The sequence below is a fragment of the Anopheles funestus genome, chromosome 3RL (assembly GCF_943734845.2).
Source record: "Anopheles funestus chromosome 3RL, idAnoFuneDA-416_04, whole genome shotgun sequence".
NCBI lineage: Eukaryota > Metazoa > Arthropoda > Insecta > Diptera > Culicidae > Anopheles > Anopheles funestus.
The window spans coordinates 34,477,600-34,497,050 of NC_064599.1; the positions used below are offsets into that span (position 1 = coordinate 34,477,600).

Genomic DNA, 19,451 nt, shown 5'->3' on the forward strand with positions numbered 1-19,451 from the left:
TGTGTGGAATTTAGGACATCACAAGGAGAGTAGGACAAAATTTATAGCACAGATTAAATCATTGGAGCTGAAAGTGAATAAAATATGAGAGCATGAGACAGTGGTTTGGCAAACCTCTTGCTGTAGCCTAGGATGAGATGATCAAACTTTACCAGAAACGGTTGCATACACACTCAATGCAAGCATCTTCTCGAATGATGCTACACTTTTCCAGTGGAAGTACACACTTCGGAAGATGAATATCGTATGAAATTATACCTCCGTTGACAGGTGACGAGAGATAGCGGTTAGGTAGCTGGGTACCACCAGAAACAAGCCTTGGAATAACGAATTGATTTTTCAAATCTATTAAATCAATTGCGATCTTCTGCTACTTTAAAGCTTTTCATACTGCGCCCATGTGGTAGCTATTGGAGCTCGCTCATTAATTTCTTGATGTTCGTGCAGAGATTGGTCCGGTGAAATAAACACTTGCGTGACACTTGACCAACCTTTCGAGGCGTGGTGTACACTACTACTACTGGGGACAACCATCCCTATCGACAAAGTGTTCATCGATGGATGAATTTTTTGAAAGGGGGGTGAAAATTTTGCTCGAATCACCCCAAAATGAGAGTGTGTGCGTGGCTCGCTGTATCGCGATAGAGTTCGGCGTGTGTCGAATGAATGTTCAAAAAGGTCGTAGTAGGCTAAAAACTTGTCTGCCTGTTTTCGCTCGGTCGCTGTACATTTTCATACGGGAGTAGTTAGTGAATTGTGGATTGCGTCAGTTCGTGGACTGTGTATTCGATTGTGGAATAGTGTTTGCCAAGTTGTTCTAGTTCTATTTCTAAAAGGATATTCCTGTGCCGGCACTGGTAAGTTATTCCGCCAGCGTGATGGCCTGATGGCGCAGACTTCGGCTGAATACGACGATGCAGAGGCAGGACAAGCTGTTTCAAGACATTTGAAAAGCGACGCGTGGGGACATATGGCCACAGTTAACAGTTAACCTCATATCTAGAGGTTTTTGTGTACACAAATTCAGGAAGCAGGAAGGATTCAAGTGCCGTAGTGTGAAATACTCCGTCAACAGAGAAAAACGCGTGTTTTCTTACAACTGCGCCCACGCTTCCCTTTGGCCTACTGCTTCAAAGGTAGGCTACCCTGTACAATCAATGCCATGGCGTCTAACGGAATCGGTTGAACGTGAAACTTCTTCTTCTTATTTCAGTTGACATTCATACTTCTTGATGGTTGCTATCGGACAGAGCGTACGAATCGCTAGAAGCATCTTTTCCGCGTCATTTGAAAGGAACAAATTATTGGACATGCTCGTGATTATCCAGTTCTATGATGCACCTGCCAATGGAAGTGAAAGACAAGCCAACCTTAGTATTGGTTGTTTTTGCTGCTGATCGGTTCTAAATCGGTTTGTATCGCAGCTAACGATTTTCGAAGAAGTGTCAGTGTCCTAATCTTCCTTATTTTCATTGCTCAACAAACAGGATAGTGGAAACCGCTTTTGTTAGCACTCTTCATAGGCGCTGGATTGGATTTTTCTTCGCTCTGCTCACAATGTTCTATCGCCTTCTCTGAGACAATGTTCTATCGCCACCTAGCACCTCTACAAACCGTGACCGATAAAGCTTGTCGTTGATGCTCCGTCCAGGATAACATACTCCGCCAAAGTTGAAGGTCGGTAGAATCATAAACTAACTCAAGTAAGTAATATGTTATACTTTTAGCAGATTGTAGAGAAATTAATTAATAATCTTGTTTTTTCTTGTATCATGTACAGGAATCACCGTTCGATACGAGTTTCCTGCTGATTTGAACTTTGTATTTGTTGGTAAGCATATCTAAAAACAACGCTTGTTAATACTTAACTAATATGTGTACTTTTTTTCTTTCTTATCGGTCATATATTCCATTTGCAGATACAAAATAGAATGAAATATGCAAAAAATCGCGTGTTAATGCGGTCAAAATTAAATCGAGATCGCACACGATACCAAACTCAAAGACACGATGTTAGTTTGTTTCGAAACACGCTGAAAATTCCATTGAAAGTTTTCGCCTGGACCTTTGATTGATACAGGATATGAATCTCTTCGAAACTTGATCTTGGAAGGGAGCAAATGTCCTTGTTTATTTTATGTTTACGTTGCACCGATCGAAACTGGCCGCGTGATAATGAAAAACGACAACAAATCGTGGGCGGTATCATGTGGAACAGGATTAGAAATCCCTGGCTAAGCTGGCGCAGAGTACGAGCGTTGAAAATTGTCCGCTGCCTGGATGGAATGGTATGGTATGAACTATGCAGATAATAAGAATAGAAAAAAAAGTATGAAGCGTAAGATGAAAAATATTGTTACGGGTCTAAATCAGTACATGTGAATTGTTATCTTTTTACGCTTGCCATAAAACCAGGAAAAATAAAAAAATAATATTATATTTGTTAAAAACAAAAAATGTTTTCATTGCACCGTTGAAAATCAACGCTGCGGAAAGAACGATTGAGAATGAACAATATTACAGAGTAAAAATGAACCTTACGAAAACGCGCTCATTAAATCATGAATCTCACGCACACACTCTCAAAAAACGGCTTCACAAGATCTGCTGTGAAGCTTTTGTGAAGCCGCTTGTGAAGCCGTGAATTTTACTCGAAATTCACTCTCAGGCGAGCAGTTTGTCGATAGGGATTGCTACCACCATGCTTATCTTCTTTGATTTATGGCTTATTTTCAGCTTCACGCATCTTATACGCTTTCCAACGCTCGGTGTGAATGGAAATTATCCGGCGCAATCTTTTCGGCCCCGAAAAAGCGCATACATAATGTTGCTTTTGTCCTTCCTGACCGGTTGCACGCTTTACGTTAGAGTCGTGAAGTTATCATTAACATAAATTACTTTTAGATTAGGCAGTGGTGTGTGTGTATGTGTGTGCCGTTCCTTTCGCAACTTGGTCCAACCTTCTGTGGGGCTTTATGCTACTAATCACCATCTCCAATGTAACGAAATTCGAAACCAGAAGTTCCAGTTCGTATTGGTGGCCGTGCTTGAATGTTAGAGTGGAAAGCATTAAGGAAAGTTTACGTCAATCGTGCTTCGTACGGAGCATTTATTTTGGAACACAAAATCTGACAGACATTAAGGATGAATTGTAGCTCGTATTATTTCCTTTTGCTAGCTTTCTATTTCGATCGATAAGATCTGGTCCATTTTGTTTACAATTTGAAGCATTTTGTTTCCTAAATTCGTTTATTCAATCTTCTCGAAATGTTTTAAAAACTTCCCCTCGTAAGTGGCACTTTACCGTTAAGAGCCAGTACAAGTCCCTCTTACATTGAGACACACCTTGGCCCTACTTAATATCGTCATCAATTTTCTCTTACTGTATTACTGTACGCTCCGTCCTCCCTTTGCGATGTTATCAATCCACAAAATGCCCTTACACTGTTCAACACTCCATTAGGTTTACGGTTTGCATTCTCGCAGTGGTTAACTTTCCGTCCGATTTTACATTTTCCGGTGACGGGCATGGAACGTTTGAAAGCACGCTGTGTTCGACGGTTCGATAGAGTGAAACGCCCGCAGGAAACGTAGTTTATCAAGCTCAATTACCTTTCCGTTACTGACAACTCTACGGTTCGACTATTTGCGAGTTTTGGGTAAGCATCTGTGCCGTGCGTCACATGAAATGGTCCTTTTCCGAGGATAGGGCCTATCATTCATTCGTGCATGTGTATGTGTAATTGGTTTTTTGTATACTTCCCCGAAGAAACTCATGATTAATTCTGTGCAAGATATTTTCGTACTGACGCAAATGGTTGATTCTGTGCTTTTAGCATTGAAATGGTTTTAATTTCCGTACTGCAAATAATAAATTGGGATAAACTCACATTCAACTGTGGAGGCGTTTTTGGATATAGAAGAGTTTCAGAGAAAACGGAAACATTCTACATGAGCCTGTTGTACTTTTATACAAATTCCTATTATAACAATGTGTTTGTTAATTATGTGGTATGTTTTATATAAACAAGTGAAGCGTATTTCTTTTGTCCTTCAGTATTGCAACTCGCCTTGATAGACCCGCAGCTAAAAACTGAACTTCAATTCTTTTTTTTGTCTCTTTCAAAAGTTTTTAGATTGTTTTCTTTTTGCTTAATGGAGAACATTGCGATAGTGTTTTCAGCTCTAATCCTACGCCGTTTTGGCATACATAAAAATTTAAAACTCTTCTATGACGAGTAATAGATTTATGTGTCTTCTTTCAAAACATTTCAGAAGTTTACAGATTTGTCGTATTTCGAAGTTTTTAGACGAAACGCCTCAATAAGTACCACAAACTCGATTTTTCCACAGCACTTCAAAGTAAGCCTTTGAACAAACTTTTTTTTGTATTTCTTAACATTTTTCTTTGGATTGATTATGAAATATGTATGACATTAAGTGGACACACTACCTGTTCAATATATGAATATATTTCCTTTTCCAAAAATAACCTTTATTTTGAGTTTCTAAGCGATATTTCTTCCTTTGAGAAAAGATGCTATTTGAATTTATCGATAAATTAGCATCTAAAAAGGGTTTTCCAAAATGAGATAAAATATGATTTTCCAGCTTTTTTTCTGCTGCTAAATGCCTGATAAATAATTTCTCTAAATGTGGACAAATCTTCTAAGTAAACCCATAAACGGTTAACTAGCAAAGCACTTGGGATAAACTTTCCCCGACTAAAGCATTTTTTTCCAACCCAAATTGTTATCCTTTTTCCAATGATTAAATTGACTGCCGCGGGCTGCCGACCAGCAGCCAATAACACGGACAGTTCCGGCTAACCTTGACATTTTGGGAGCTGGTAATAAAAAATACGAATTTCCCAAAAAAAACCCAATTCATTAAGCTAAAACTTTTGCTTCCTTTCAAGCGTTGCATACCTTTCACTGCTGCAACCGGTTGAGAACGACGAAAGTAGAGATGGAAATGCGTTCCTTTCCGTGGTGAAGGATATAAACGCAAGTAAAGTTTTCCCCTTTTTGGTGATTTTTTTCCCCGCTGCTCGAATAGCCTATCTTTCTTCCTTGTGCATGGTTCGTCGTTTCTCATCTCACTAAAGGTCAGTGCCAAATATCTTTCGTTTGGGATGTGAAAAAGTTTTTTTTTCCTATCGGGTTTCTGTGTTCATTTTTTGTTTTATTCGTATGCGCCAAAAGGGGTTCTGGAATGTGCCAAACTTTTAAACGGTGTTGATTTTAGCAGCATTGCCTTAAAAGTTTTATGCATACAATAGCCACCGTGGGCTATCAATGTTACGTGCACTGTGCAAAAAGTTACCTGCAGCCTAAAACGTTTCATGATGCGGTGTTTTAATAGCACACTTTAGATAACTTTTTTCTTTATTTTGTTCCAAACTTTAAACTCAAACTCTTCCGTGTGATAGATTATTGTTTAAATTTTCAAACTACAAATAATAAAAGTTTAGGACACATAAAACTAAAGTCACCCACTCGAACACAGCTTTCCAATTACCACCTGTTGCGGGTTTAGTTTAGGGGAGCTATTAATTATTTTACTACCATCATAAATGTATGATAAAACAGAAATAAAAAGCGAATAAACATCCTAGCGTTCGTGAGCACAACAAGTTAACCAGTGACCTCACATAATTCCACGGGTTGAAAGGTTGCATCGAGTCTAAAGTAGTTGGCATGTTCATTAAAATAATCCATCCTGCGCTTGTTAAGGTACAAAGGTTAATAATGAAAGTTTGAAATTGAAAGAGCTCGAAAAACAAAATCTAGAGTGTTGTTTTACAACTTCTCAACAGGCCATTATAAAGTATATTCCATGTTTTTGGAGTATAATTTTTATAGCTTTATGGCACGTATTATTACTTTTACTCATGTCTCTTAGTTAGTGGTAGATACATTTTATGAGGATTTTTTGTTTTTTTTTACGAAGTGAGAATCATTTTCATCATTCTTTACAACGTATCGTATTGGGTCACAATAAAGAATAGTAAAACAGTGTAAAACACACGTTCAGCGGAGTAACACAGTAGAATGATGGATTTAAAATTAACATTAATAAGGGTAACATTTGTCTTCATACTGAGCAGTAAAATATGTAAGTAAATAATTAAGAACACAAACTTTCGTTAGTACAATCAATTTTTTTTTATCTGGCAAGAGGTGCTTTAATAACATATAAGAGACCTAGACGAATTTGGATTTTCCAGGCATAGATTGACATGGAACATGGAACAATCGTGTTCTGTTGTCAGTGTATGTAACAATACCTTATTGATATGGGTATGGATCCGAAGCCCATCCTAGGATAACATAGGCACTCCATATCTCTCCAAATATCTGAGCTTTGGTATACGGGGAAACCCAACCCCTTGGGAAGATGGGTTATATGCCTAAATTGAGCGTCTTTTTTCCATGTTAGGGGTGGCTGGATGTTGCTTCTCCTATGCCCCTGGCATCCTAAGGGACTTTAAAGAGCTAGGATGAGTAGGCCCTCGGACGGGACTGTGATTTGGAGGAGAGGCCTTGCAAGCCACCTCCAATACAAACGCAACGAAAGGATACCAACAAGAAGATGGAACAATCGTCAATTGAGCTGCCCAAAATTATTTCCAAGTTAAATAATTGTCATATTAAATTCATTTTCATATCCTAATGAGTTTTAATATTACATCATTGCTGCAATTTTGTCGCTAATACAATTGTAGTAATTGTCTTACTCTATAAGTTTTTCCTGGAGCAAAAATTTTCTTATACTTTAAAATATAAGGACAGTCATATGGCCTGGCCGTCCTAATTGGGACAAAAAAAAATATATAAGGAGCGGTTATGATCCCTGTAATAGTTTTAATGAAGGAATAAACACTGTCATTCTTCTGTGCTGTAATGGTTCAAGTGAAAATAATAAATATATAATCTGGTAAGAAGGGTAGGACGCATGATTTTTCTGAATGATTTCTAGTCTATCTATTCGCTCTTGTTGTTGAGAAATTATGAATATACTAGCGAATTTCATTAGGGGCGCACTAATGAACGAAACAATGTTTTTCAACAGAAAGGGTCAACTAAGTTATAACGAGTTTAAATCCGTTGCAGTCGATATATAAAGAACTCGCTATATGGGACGATCTTTCGTAGGAAAAGTGTGAGAATCCCTCCCACAACGAAGTAATGCTCAATCAGAGTATGTGTATCTCATATAATTGTTGAATATTACAACATAAAAATGTTTTGATAATATTTTTTTATTATTTTTTTGTATTCATACAGAACGGCCTGGCCGTATTGATAAAAATAATTTATTCATGTTAAAAGAAATTTGTTTTTGTCGTGGTGATATGGTCAATAATTCTAATCATTGTTTTAATATTAACCGAAATTAAGTAATAGCATTTTTCTGATACACGCCATTTACTCTTAAAGCCACTGCATCATGAGAATGTTGCTTGTTGTGAATAAGTAATATCCGATACTGTTAACTCTTTCCAAGTGCCTTCAGTTTAACGATGTTTTTTTTAATTTTCTATTGCAGTAACTTTTCCATTCTCAGCCAGAACTTCATAAGTTTTTCGAAAGATGCTACTTTTTTGTGTCCCGTTGAAAGCCCCTCAACATTATTGATTTTAATTCCGAATACTAAACTATAGGCCTACGTAACAAGCTCATTAACGGGTTGTTGAAATTGTTCCGAGTAGCTTCTGAATATTCCATATCACATCAAAGTTTCTTCAATAATGGTACTTCCACACCGAGCTCGTTACGCAAAAAATGCTCGTTACGCGAAATTTTGCACGAAAAAAAACATTTTCATTGGTTCGCTATGCGAAAGACTCCTTCAGAGAGGTACTCAATATGAAAGGATTAACTATATCTATAACTATAACTATATCAGTTTGTAATGCTTTGTTTGTAAAGCTAAAATTAAATAACCCAGATCAACCTTCATCATATTTGTTTGAGAAATACATCAACTCCATTATCACACTTGAACGTATACGAAAAGATCATTAACGAGTTTTCAATGAATATTAAACATGCTATAAAAGTAACGCCATTAAGATAAATTTAAAAACAATTTCACAGCAACGTTGTGCTGTATTGGGAAAATCTCGATATCAATGCAAATATGAAATTGGATTGCGATTCAACCAGGCCGAAGTAAACACATCGATTCTTCGAAGGTTAGCTTGGTGAGAAATTACATTTCCCTACAAACGGTGCTTTCATGCTGAGCGCGTTACTATGGTAACGGTGTGCTTTTCCATCGCCCACAATCGTGCCCTGTAGGTGAGCTTATCTACGCGACACCAACACCATCTTACAAGCGCATTGCATATTTATCACCCAATCAGCAAAAGCAGGAGTAAAAAGGAATTTACAGTCGACGTTCGTAGCGATCATTCCTTTCGTTCTGCTAGCAGCGAGACATTTTATCAGAGATTGATATGTTACACCATTCCATGGGAAATAAATTTTTTCCCCGTGCCCGGTATTTGTTGCTTCCCGGTCGGTTTGCTGGTTGGTTGGTGAATTTCGATTCCAGGTTCACCACCAAGCACGCGAGCAGTACCTGGAAGAATTTTCTTGCAAAAATTAGGTCAAGAAAACGAGCCGGAAAATTCTTTCTCGAAGGAGAATACAAAAAAATGTTCCGCACAACCTGCACTGGAACACGTTTCTGCTTTCTTTCCTGTCACAAAAAAAAAGCTAAAACGTTGCATTTTCCATTAGGCAAAAGGAACGCGAAAAAGAACATGAGGCCACAATATAGCATGAGAAAAATGCAGTTAAAAGAGAATCGAAAAAAACACATTCTACTAAAAGAAAAGAAAAAAAAAGCTTTTGTAGATGGTGGAAAAGTTCCTACAATTTATGGTTGTGTCCTACGAATGTAGAGCGAGCGTGGCAAAACGAGCATCTCCTGTTTGGTTGTCTGCTGCCGAACATTTCCCAGCGAGTGTGCTTTGGTGCTCGTTACGGACAGGTTTCTGGGGAAGTTTTCCACGTGCATCACGTACAATGATGGGCGGTTATGGTTAGCAGATGCAACAATAGTAGTAAAACTACTCGAACGGATGAAAATGGAGCTTAAAAAAAGGCAAAATAATTCAGTGAAGCAAAAAGAAAATGACACTTTTTCACCACGATGCTATCACGATTGCATATCTTTCAGGCGCAAAACGCGATGTGCAAAGGATATACCATCCGTGACCTGCTTATTTCTGCCGCTTTCAATCGGTTCGTTGTGAGGACAGTCGAGAAAGGTGCTAATAGGTGGTACAACAGAGAGGGGAAAGAAAATTTACCACTGCAAGTGGAAACTGTCATAGTAAGTACCATCAAACGCTCGTACAGCGAAAAACGGGGAAACGGGATACAGGTTAAGTCTTTGTCCGTTGCTTTCTCAAGCCAACCACAGGCAACTTTATTTACATGTTGTGTTGTGTTTCGGTTACCCCGTGGCATCTAGCGCGCTGAGCTCGCTTAAAGTCAACAGAACCACGGCCGGTAACACTCATGCAGGCGGATGACTCTGTGTTTGGTTTTTACGAGGTGTCTTAATTTAAACTACAACTCGTGCAGCAACTCTAGCTTCAACCATTGCTGAGCTTACCGTACGACCACTACAGCAAGATGAGTTGCTCATGCTGATGCCGCTCCTTTTTGAGTGAAGCTTTTACGTAACACTGGCAGCGACAGTTTCGTTTCATTCCATTCTTCAAGATGGGGTGTTTTTTGGTGCGTTTTTGATGAAGGCTTGAGTTGCCCATTTTCAAATTAATTGTTTGCACGAGCAAGCTGGTTGCGGTTTGCAAGCTTCAAGTGGCAAATAGTGGAATTGGTGCAATATGGTGCTACATTCGCTTTTTTGCGATAGTGTAAAACAGTCACAAAAGATTTTATGCCTTCACAAGCTTTTAACGAGGATGATGATATAAAGATTAGACGGAAGTGAGTGAGTACTTTGATATTTAACATTACGTTTTATAGAGGTAGTTTCTTAGAATGAGCTTTTTAATTGCTTTTACTAAAGTGCAATGCGGTTTTAACTCAACTATAATCTGAGGCTGTTGCATATGTAAAGACATGAAAAAATAACTTATTGATAGTTTATTACACTTCTGAATTATTGTAGAAAAAAGTCTTCATATATTTTGGATTAAGAACAGGAAAGTTTTTTCATATTTTTATTCAAATTAGTACTCGTTTTATGAAAAGCTTTCCTTCCATATTTTTTAAAGATAAATTATGGATTATTTTCCAAAATATTTTTTAGTCAAAATCCATTTTCGGTTCATAACAGGTTGCGATATAATTTCGTAGCTAATTGTTTTGTTAGTAAAAAATATCATTCTAAAATTTGTTTGAAGCATAATGTTCCCAGCACAGCAGGGCGATAAACCCGTGTTGAGCTCTCGGACCGGAGTATCAAACTCCGACCGAGGGTGAGAGAAGGTAGAAACTAAACTAATTTATCCGCGGCCAACCGAAATAAAAAGGCTTTTTGTTCCGGTTGTGAGAAAGCTTGTTTATTTAGGGCTACCTCCCCGTAGCCCCCTTTTTTCGTACATGCTGCCTTAGCGATACATAAGCGATACATTTCCTTGACGGCGACGCATAACCATGTTTTCCTCGCGTTTCTCAACCCTTTATTCACCCTTTATCCTTTCGCCCTACTTCTTATTTATATTATTAATTCCTGTAACAATTTCCTAATTTCCTGTAATTCCTGTAATTTCCTCTAATTTCCTGTAGCTATTTCCTCAATTATTTCCTTATTTGCCTAATAAATTTAATAATTTTGGGGAGGATTTTTCGCGCCGATCCCCGCATTGTCCTTGCATTATCTGTCTGCGCCTGCAGGAGCAAGCGAGACAGACAGAGACGCTTAACTTCCCTCTCACTCATCGCTTCACGGTGAAGCGATGCGAGAGAGGTAAGCTTAGTCTCCTAGCTTATTTTTACGTTGAGAGCGGCTAAGTCCGCTCTCCTGCTACTATTCTCCTAAGCTAGGGACCTTTTTTGAGCGCGGACAGCGGTTCCTAAAAAGGACATAATTTCCGTCAGCGACATCCTCTCCCCCGTAATTCCTCGTAGAGGTGTTACAAACAATAATAAGCTGACGGAATTATGTCCTACCTATTTCTTCTTCGGCGCGAACCTCCAACCGTGCGACCTTTACCGCTGGTCTTCTAATAAATAAACTTCCTACTCTTATCGTTACGGATCGAACCTGTTTATCCTTTCCTTCTTGCACTTGCGTAATTATCCCCTTACGCCACCTTCCGCGAGTCTGCTCATCTGGAAATGCTACTATGTTGCCTATGCGCAATTCTTTCACTGGTTTTAACCATTTCTCTCGCGTTACCAATCGAGGTAGAAATTCTTTTATCCACCTAGACCAGTATTTTTGTGCAACCCATTGGGATTTCTTCCAATGTGTCTTTAAAGCTTCAGCTTCCGAAATCTCACACTGAGTTGGTTCTGCTTCTCCAGAACAGCCTATTAGAAAGTGGTTTGGTGTGAGAGGCTCATCGTTTTCGTGGTCCGCAGGACATATTATTTATCATGAATTGCATATAGGTTTCATTAAATAGCGAGAGAACGCTGTTTACTTCTTGTACCTGTGTCAAAGACCAGTCTTGGTTTACGTATAGGTTTGTTGTACTTTACTATAGCAAAGTTTGGTACATAATTAGCCTTGGGACTAAACTTATCTCTTATTGTCTCACTTCGATCGTTTTCACGCGCGCAATCTTTTTTGCCGTATGCGTCTGTTTCCTTACGGTGTAATTTTTCTGACGTTCCATCTCGTGTCAATTTTCTTTCCAGGCTTTGTAGTCGCCTCAAAGACTGACCACATTCTTCTGGTATACTGACGACTTCCGTTTTCCCTATCTCGTGAACAGTTTCTGTTTTCCTTATAGTTTTTTCTATTTCCACCCTCTTTTCGTCCTTGGGCTGCGGTATCTTATAATTCAATTTAACACCGAAATCTTCCTTTGGGACGTGATTTCTCATCGTGCTCGCTATATCCTTGTTAGCATTTTTTGCTTCGATTAGAGAAAAGAGTTTTGGTTGCTTGCTATTAAGATAATTTGTTCCTAACAATACCCATCCCAAGTGGGTTTGAATTGCTATCGGTCCGCCTGCTTGCCCAGTTCTGGTTTGCAATGCGCATATTAGATGCGCATGTGGTAATCCGATAATTAGCTTCGGAGCTCCATCACGATAGCTTTGTAAATCGATGCCTCTCAAATGGCGATATTTTCTTCTAAGTTCCATTCCGTTAACTGTTTGTTTTGGCAGCACCATAGATTCTACTGTCCTTAATCCATCAAGGCTTATAAATCTCCCATCCTGATCCTTAACCGAGATCGAGATGGTTTGACTTTCCGGCTCATCTTGTATTGATCCGTTAGTCCAAGCTAGCGAAAATGGTCGTGGAGATCCATTTACCTGCAACTCTTCTTTGAGCTCTCGATGTATTAAACTCGCAGATGAACCCGTATCCATGAACGCGAATGTGTCGACCTCCCTATTATTATGACGAAGCGTTACTGGGATGATTGGAAAATATAACTCAGGCAAATCAGTACCGTGGTGAATATTAACGTTCTCAACCTGTCTTAAGCCAGGCAAATCAGTACCGTGGTGAATATTAACGTTCTCAACCTGTCTTAAGCCAGTAGGAGTTGCTCTATGTAGTAGGGTATGGTGTCTCGCTCTACATCCGTATTGCCGACATTGTGGTGGCAGAAAACAATTTTGGGCGTCATGATTCGACTGGTTGCAACAGTTTGTGCAAATGCGCAACCGCCTAACCGTTTCCCATCTTCGTTCGACCGACATGTTTTGAAATTGAAAACATTCTGTCGTCCTATGATTTTGGCCACAAATCAAGCAACCCATTCTACGCCTTGGTTGCGATTGTATATTCGCTTGGAACTGTTGTCGCGGTTGAGCACGAAAATTCCTATGACCTAACTGTTGGTTGTGCTGATGCGATTGTGAATTCACAACATCATTAGCAACATCCGCTGTTAGCATAATAGCTAAATTTTCGGTGGGCTTAAGCCACTTAGCAAAATCCTCGAGAGTCCTAAGCTTGCTTCTACCATAATTCTCGTTGTCTGCCAAGATATGATTGTACCACTTGTGTTTTAAATTAGTGGGAATCTTATTTTCCAAGTCCTTTAAAAGACGTTGGTCGTTTAAATATTCTGGCTCTCCTATAGTGTTCATGTTTATGACCAGGTTGTTTAACGCATGCATAAACGTTATAAAACTTTTCGGCTTCTGCATCGTTGGGTTCTCTACTGCTAGCAATTCTTTTAATAACGCACTGTATATCAAATCAGGCGTACCAAATTCCTTCTCTAATCGCTGTAAAATTCCTTCGATGTTTTGCGCATCGAGCATCAAACCACTCACGCATTCCAGGGCATCTCCCTTTAGAGCCTTTTGCAGACGATTTAGATTTTCCAAATCTGAAAATTTAGCCTCTTCACTTGTTTTATAAAACACTGATTTGAAATGGTTCCACTTTTTAAAATCACCATTAAATTCAGGAAGCTCCATTAAGGAATCTCTTTTAGACCGCTCGTTTAAAGCATCGACCAATCCCTTTATGAGCAATTCGGAAGCAGGGCTTGAGTTGCTTGTCGATGCGCTTGCGACTGTAGCACTTCCATCTTGCAATTCACGTTTCTGTCCCTTTTCCTTGCGCAATTTCTTAGATTCTGCCTCTTTTTCCGCTAATTGTGTGACTAATTTGGTTTGTTTTTCTTGCGATTCGCGTTTCGTTTCCTCATGTTTTTCGGATAAGTCCTTATATTCCCTTTTCAACCTCTCTATTTCCTTTCTCATTTCGCACACATCACTCCCTACTTCCTCCTCAAATTTGGTAATTTTCTCTTTAGTGTTTGCCATTTTACTCACGGTTTGTTTGCGGGTTCGTCGCTTCTTGTTGTGCTGCTACTACTGCAGTTGCTGCTACTGCTTCGGCTGCTGATGCTGCCGCTGCTACCGCTCCGGTTGCTGCTGCTGCTGCCACCGCTGCTGTCGTTGCTGCTGCCGCTGCTACCGCTCCGGTTGCTGCTGCTGCTGCCGCCGCTGCTGATGCACTCTTTTAAGCCGGTTTAGGCTTAACCACTGTTACTGCTGCCGCTGGAACCGTCGCACTATTTTTTTTTTCTTAAGCCGTTTTAGGCACCACTGTTGCTGCTGCCGCTGGAACCGTCGCACTATTTTTTTTTTTTTTTTTTTTTTTTTTTAAGCCGTTTTAGGCACCACTGTTGCTGCTGCCGCTGGAACCTTCGCACTATTTTTTTTTTTTTTTTTTTTTTTTAAGCCGTTTTAGGCACCACTGTTGCTGCTGCCGCTGGAACCGTTGCACTTCACTATCACTATACTTTCCGACCGGGAATGAGCGTCCTCCGGTCTTCACAGGGCGGTTGCCCCTCTCCTTCCTTTCGCTGACCGGGAATAACGTCCTCCGGTTTCCACAGGGCGGTTGCCCCTCTCCTTCCTTTCGCTGACCGGGAATAACGTCCTCCGGTTTCTACAGGGCGGTTGCCCCTCTCCTTCCTCTCGCTGACCGGGAATAACGTCCTCCGGTTCCACAGGGCGGTTGCCCCTCTCCTTCCTTTCGCTGACCGGGAATAACGTCCTCCGGTTTCCACAGGGCGGTTGCCCCTCTCCTTCCTTTCGCTGACCGGGAATAACGTCCTCCGGTTTCCACAGGGCGGTTGCCCTTCTCCTTCCTTTCGCTGACCGGGAATAACGTCCTCCGGTTCCACAGGGCGGTTGCCCCTCTCCTTCCTTTCGCTGACCGGGAATAACGTCCTCCGGTCTTCACAGGGCGGTTGCCCCTCTCCTTCCTTTCGCTGACCGGGAATGAACGTCCTCCGGTCTGCTCGAGGCGGGTGGCCTACTCTCGTCCTTCCTTCAGCCGGGAATGCGGTCCTCCGGTCTGCTAGAGGCGGGTGGCCCTCTCTCGTCCTCCTTCCAACCGGGAATGGGGTCCTCCGGTTCTCTTCACCACTTAGCGTCTTCCTTCCTTCCTTCGACCGGGAATGAACGTCCTCCGGTCTGCTCGAGGCGGGTGGCCTACTCTCGTCCTTCCTTCAGCCGGGAATGCGGTCCTCCGGTCTGCTAGAGGTGGGTGGCCCTCTCTCGTCCTCCTTCCAACCGGGAATGGGGTCCTCCGGTTCTCTTCGGCGCTTGGCGTCTTCCTTCCTTCGACCGGGAATGGGGTCCTCCGGTTACCTCGTGGCGGGAAACTTTCTCGTGCCTTGGAACGTTAGCAAGTACTACCTTCCTCTCTGGAGCCACCAATGTTCCCAGCACAGCAGGGCGATAAACCCGTGTTGAGCTCTCGGACCGGAGTATCAAACTCCGACCGAGGGTGAGAGAAGGTAGAAACTAAACTAATTTATCCGCGGCCAACCGAAATAAAAAGGCTTTTTGTTCCGGTTGTGAGAAAGCTTGTTTATTTAGGGCTACCTCCCCGTAGCCCCCTTTTTTCGTACATGCTGCCTTAGCGATACATAAGCGATACATTTCCTTGACGGCGACGCATAACCATGTTTTCCTCGCGTTTCTCAACCCTTTATTCACCCTTTATCCTTTCGCCCTACTTCTTATTTATATTATTAATTCCTGTAACAATTTCCTAATTTCCTGTAATTCCTGTAATTTCCTCTAATTTCCTGTAGCTATTTCCTCAATTATTTCCTTATTTGCCTAATAAATTTAATAATTTTGGGGAGGATTTTTCGCGCCGATCCCCGCATTGTCCTTGCATTATCTGTCTGCGCCTGCAGGAGCAAGCGAGACAGACAGAGACGCTTAACTTCCCTCTCACTCATCGCTTCACGGTGAAGCGATGCGAGAGAGGTAAGCTTAGTCTCCTAGCTTATTTTTACGTTGAGAGCGGCTAAGTCCGCTCTCCTGCTACTATTCTCCTAAGCTAGGGACCTTTTTTGAGCGCGGACAGCGGTTCCTAAAAAGGACATAATTTCCGTCAGCGACACATAAGATGTCGTTTCAGCGAAGATTTATAGTCCATGAAACGCAACACACATTCAGCTGAGACGATGTGGGTTTGTAGTGGTTGGTTCAATTTTACTTTGTGAGAGTTTTGATTTTTGATGCTTAAAATGAACGACATAAAACCAGTTTTCGTCGTCTGGGACAAACCCATGTAAAAACGAATTCCTTTGAAGCCGATGAAAAAGCATTTCCCAAAAGGTTTTTGAGGTGCTCCATTTACCTTCAACGATATTAAATTAGTCCCTGAGATACATTTAGTGCTTTTGACAAATTTTGATGTTCTTTAATTGGGTCTAATTTTCTATTTTCAAAACTCTTTGCCCTTCAGCTTTACAATATTTATCTTGAATTTATGCAACCATCTTTAACAAATACCACTAATACTTTATTCCTGGAACGACACTCGACTTGTTGTACGCTACGTACTGTAATATGTTGAATCTCAAAATTCTAATAAAACGATCACATGAACTCAACTCTGCTACGCTTGAAACATCAATGGGACAACTTCAATTTGTACAGCTGATGTTTAAATAATGGCTCAGTTTATTACTGAGCCAAAGAGAGATTAGGAAACCTCTAAATGTGATTTTTACTAGATAAAAATTTAAAACGTAATGTTAATCCTCGTGAAACCCTCAATTAAATTTCTTATTTTATTCACTACCACTAATGATGTGCCGGTCGACCCTAACCTATTGGGTTGGAGCCATCCATAAGCGGCTTTAATCGGTTCGGGTGGACTCGTAGATACCAATAGGTTCAATAGGTGTTACGATTCCGGTAGGTGCAAGCTCCCCTAAGCGACTCTGACCCGTGGGTGCAGCAAGTTCGCGTCGGGACTACCTATATTTACGGGTCGGCACCGAAACCACTGCATCCACGAGTTGGAGTCGATTCCGATTCTGTTCCACACGACTCCGGGTCGAGCCGTAAGATGAATCATTTTACCCATCGCCACCTTATACATCATTACCCTAAGCGCTACACAATGTTTACTTATATGTACATCAATTAAAATTTAACCCTAAAACTAATCCTAGACTTACGAACACAGAGGAATACCGTAATTTGATCGGTCAAGATAAAACAATGAAAATAGAAAGAAAAACACAAACAAACAGTTGAACAGGATATACAAGTAGATAGATAAAGAAGAGAAACTATAGACAAATAATAAAGAAGGACGAGAATATGAAAATAATAGTATAAATGCTACGATTATACCTATCATTAATCATTCAGTTAAGACAGTTAAGCTTTTATATACCATTTTTCCTAAAGTTATGATATATTTATTTAACGAATTTTTAAGTTTATAATGTTTAAAGGCCAAATTTGAACTCTTTATGCAAATGTGAATCAAATAAATCCTTGTTATCATCTTTACATTAGCATTTATTAGCCTTTATGTACCAAAATGTGCATTCTTTTCGATACATTTAAAAAATTTCTTATCATTCGAATTTACCACACTAAAAATAACAATTTCTACTTTAACTCGTGTTTCATTATGTTCAACTTAAGTTTTATCGTCCATGGGGATGAATTTAAATTTTCTTCAGCATCCTTGTGCAAAATTTTCCCCCTTTTTCCCTTAAAATAACACTAACAAACGGTACATTTCCTTCGATTCCAACCATTCTCACCCAATACCGAAGGCCATGGAACATCATTTGCCAACCTTTTGCTCCCCAGGGGACACATCGACAACAAATGCTAATCGTAAGCGCATTGCTTGTATACGCGGTTGGTTTGAAGTGTATCAAAGCCCGATTACCCATTTAGAAAGCAATTACTGTCTCATTTAATCGTTCCCTTTTCACCTCCCTTCCATGCAACACTCACCTTCGACGACTCGGTGCTGGCCGTACCGTACTTCCGGGTAGCGTTTCGATCGGTGTAATGCTAAACTCGGGATTACTGAACTGAATCTTTTTGGATGGCATTTTCACACTGTTGTTGTTACTGCCGCCACCACCACAGCCACCGACGCTCATTATGCTTGCCAGCCCATTCCCGTTCGGATCGGTGGTCGCACTCGGTGGACCGCTACCGCCACCATTATTATTAACTTTGCTGATCGATATCAGCTCCATATCGTTGGTGGAGAATTTCTTCTGTAAGGCCATGATGAGTTTGCGTGCAATTTTGATTGCTTTGTTTTCTGACTTCTTCTCCTTCTCCCCGTCACTGAACTGAACTGATTGACCTTACGCCAACAACCGTGGACTGGGTAAGAATTTACTTTGAACCAAAAAACAACCACGATCACGAGCTGGTGACGCTGATCTTCATTAAATCGCACTTTATACACGCACGGACGAAAAAGTAACCCCAAAAACAAACCGCACACAAAAAGCAAACACGATCACACGGCACAGGGTCGGTAATAAAATGTGACACCGTTTTATTTCGAATATTACTCGTACAGCAACGCGATTTGTTTGGGCGAATCGCGGTGAGAAGTTTCAATCTTCTAGCGCATGGGAAAATCACGATCTGGTGGCAAGCAAAAACCGCCGAGATGGAGACGCACGGTAGTTTGTTTGTCGCAAATGGTAGAAAATGGTTGTCATAAAACAGGTGAGGGGGAGGGTGTTTTTTTTGGGGGCGGGTTGGGGTGAGTGTAATATTTATTTTTATCACTCACTCTACTTGCGTTCTTTCGTTTGCACTAATGAACGTGTGTTGCCGTTCGACAATGATTTCGATCATTAGAGACTGCTCATGTGTGTTTTTTTTATGACTTCTTGTCCCTCAGTTCCCTTGCGAGTGTTGTCAAGTTCATGCTTCGGATTCAATTGCAAATGCTTTTGTTTTTTTCTGTTTTGCTAACACATGACGCACTTGTACGAGAGAGAAAAAAAACAATCTCACTGTTTACGGGTATTTATTTTTCGTCACTCATCTTGTTTGAACGCTTGCCTTTATGATTTTCGTGTTTTTTTTTTAGTTGGATTTCTTATCCCACGTACAGTCAAATACACACGCACACACGCAAGCTCAGGGACAATCAGATTGAATTTTATTATCACAGGGAAAAGAAAACAAAATACAGTAAACAACCACCACCGGCTGTGGTTGATGGGGCGAAAGGATCAAAATTCCGTATCTAGCGTTGTCCCTAGTTTGGTAACTGCTACCACAAACTCGTACGAGGTACGTATTTATTTGGACGTTATTTTCTTCTGTTTTTTTCTGCTCTGTTTTTCCCCCTCTGTTCAATAACACGACCCCGGGAGATGGGTTTTCGGCACACCGAATCTTCGCTACCGATTTACGCAACAAATGTGTACCGTGCTGGAGGCATTTATCTGTTTGCACGAGCCACGAATAAAGAGCGATTTGTGATACGATGGAATCGACGGTAAC

The 19,451-nt window shown here is 40.6% G+C and overlaps 3 protein-coding genes and 1 long non-coding RNA gene across 7 annotated transcripts in view; 2 read left to right on the forward strand and 2 right to left on the reverse strand.

Moving 5' to 3' along the window:
- The window catches only part of LOC125771689 (synaptic vesicle membrane protein VAT-1 homolog-like), a 443,804-nt gene that overhangs the window by 256,636 nt on the left and 167,717 nt on the right, over nucleotides 1-19,451 (forward strand). The gene's annotated exons all lie outside the window — the stretch shown is intronic.
- Nucleotides 1-19,451, reverse strand: part of LOC125771698 (uncharacterized) — a 34,911-nt gene that overhangs the window by 14,363 nt on the left and 1,097 nt on the right. Inside the window, exon 2 of the mRNA XM_049442628.1 lies at nucleotides 17,925-18,925. Coding sequence (XP_049298585.1) covers nucleotides 17,925-18,208 — 284 coding nt within the window. The 5' untranslated portion in view covers nucleotides 18,209-18,925. The remainder of the gene's footprint in view (nucleotides 1-17,924; nucleotides 18,926-19,451) is intronic.
- LOC125771728 (uncharacterized) lies at nucleotides 527-17,290 on the forward strand. 2 transcript variants are annotated; one of them, XR_007419350.1, is made up of 5 exons: nucleotides 527-1,411; nucleotides 1,488-1,703; nucleotides 1,781-1,831; nucleotides 1,920-10,396; nucleotides 16,063-17,290. It is a non-coding gene; the product is annotated as an uncharacterized LOC125771728 (long non-coding RNA). The 2 variants fall into 2 exon arrangements; XR_007419349.1 differs by having other exon boundaries at nucleotides 527-1,703.
- LOC125771681 (uncharacterized) lies at nucleotides 10,416-14,030 on the reverse strand. The gene is made up of 2 exons (XM_049442578.1): nucleotides 12,696-14,030; nucleotides 10,416-12,644 (listed from the first exon to the last, which is right to left on the reverse strand). Exons 1-2 carry the CDS (start codon nucleotides 13,950-13,952, stop codon nucleotides 11,610-11,612), a joined length of 2,292 nt encoding a protein of 763 aa, XP_049298535.1. The 5' UTR covers nucleotides 13,953-14,030; the 3' UTR covers nucleotides 10,416-11,609.